Raw genomic sequence first — 1,645 nt, 5'->3', positions numbered from 1 at the left:
GATTACAAAGGAAGATTATTTTGTTATGAAAATGCACTTAAGGGATCTATACTAACATCTCCATGAATTAAAAGACATGCCATACCTTCACAGTATAATTGAAGTATTTGGTGGACTGCATAAATCGATGGAATCCATCACTTTCTTTTGTTGCTACAGTGATGACTAATAATTTATCTGCAAAGACAGAAAATAAAACAACAAAGTAATTAAATGCTATCACTTTACAAAGAACCTTAGTAAATAAAAGACCTCAGTAGGTCCATGAGAACACTTTGTCAACCTATAGAACACTAAACAAAGAACTATTCGAAAAATAGGCAATCCAGCTGATTCCATTGGTGCCAAAGGATAGAAGGTCAAATGGTAAGTGTTCAGTGCTCATATTTTGAGTGCCCTGGAGTCTCCTTGTAAGGACCCTGCAGGACAGAGGTTCACTTCCCACCAGCATTGTCTAGACTGTCCTTTAACGGAAGGAGTTTTGGTAGTGCTGTGTGGTAATTGATGGGCTGCTAACTACAAGGTCAGTGATTCAAACACACTAGCCGTGCTGAGGGAGGAAGACGAGGCTGTCTGCGGCCATAAAGATGGATAGTCTCAGAACCCCTGGAGGGTTCCACAACTGACGCGATGGTAGCAGATTTGGCTTCATCTTCATGAAAGAAGATCACCACATCTTTTCTCCCTCAAGGTGGCTGGTAAGTTGAAATCACTGACCTTTCTGTTAGCATCTTAGCACGTAACCCAGACTCCTTTTCTAATAAGAGAGTATATTTTTTTTTGAGAGTATATTAATGCTGTAAGAAAAAAATTCAACAGACTATTTTGACATTAAAAAAGCTTCTATTAAGCACACCATTTTTAACACTTTTCTAGACATTATTTGATCATTCTGCTTCACTGCTTCATTGTTGTAGAATCATTTATTACATACATAAACGAAGTTCTGAAACCTTTTACATTCACTGAACACTACTCTGAGGGGGAAATGGATCCAATCTTTCATTTGATCTTGAATTTCTAAATTAAAGAGCAAAAATTTAGACGCAGAAATATAATTTCCCTACTAATCATGAATTATTGTATACGAAAAGTCTTATGGCCATAACATTTAAATAAGCGTAAGTGATTTTTTTTTTTTTAGTTGTTTTTAGTGAAAAGAACCAAAATTCACTGCACAGTAATTGGCTCACTGGAGTAAGACGAGTGACTGCACAGTACAATACGTCAGTACACTCAGCTGTCAGCAGGAAGTGTGGACCTTTGAGTCCACCGATAAGCACCTCTGAAGAAAAGCGTGGTGATTTAGTGCCAAAAAATGAGTCATTGCAAACCCTGAGGAACAGAGCTGCGTGCTGACACACAGGAGCTGGGATACATGAGCTAGAATCAGATTTGTGCGCCAGATGGTGGTGGGTAAACTAAGAGGGCAAAGCTCACATATTGTTCAACATGTTGGGTACTGATTCTCATGTGCCCATAAGAAAATATTCAGAAGGTATTAAAGGTCCTCTAAGCAATAAAAAAGCACTGGAAACAAAATTAAAGTACTACAGGAATTAGTTTAAAATACTTTTATATGAACAAAGGAAATACCCTACCAAATACGGAAAATAATTAAATAAATGTGAACATATCTAAAGAC

The 1,645-nt window shown here is 37.3% G+C and overlaps 1 protein-coding gene across 1 annotated transcript in view; it reads right to left on the bottom strand.

Annotated features, from left to right (window-relative positions):
• The window catches only part of PLOD2 (procollagen-lysine,2-oxoglutarate 5-dioxygenase 2), a 102,071-nt gene that overhangs the window by 71,222 nt on the left and 29,204 nt on the right, over positions 1-1,645 (bottom strand). The window contains exon 4 of the mRNA XM_004708624.2: positions 86-177. Coding sequence (XP_004708681.2) covers positions 86-177 — 92 coding nt within the window. The remainder of the gene's footprint in view (positions 1-85; positions 178-1,645) is intronic.

The sequence above is a fragment of the Echinops telfairi genome, unplaced genomic scaffold, assembly GCF_000313985.2.
Source record: "Echinops telfairi isolate 266 unplaced genomic scaffold, ASM31398v2 ScPeMD7_4225;HRSCAF=4972, whole genome shotgun sequence".
NCBI lineage: Eukaryota > Metazoa > Chordata > Mammalia > Afrosoricida > Tenrecidae > Echinops > Echinops telfairi.
This window is presented reverse-complemented; position numbering and strand designations above follow the sequence as displayed.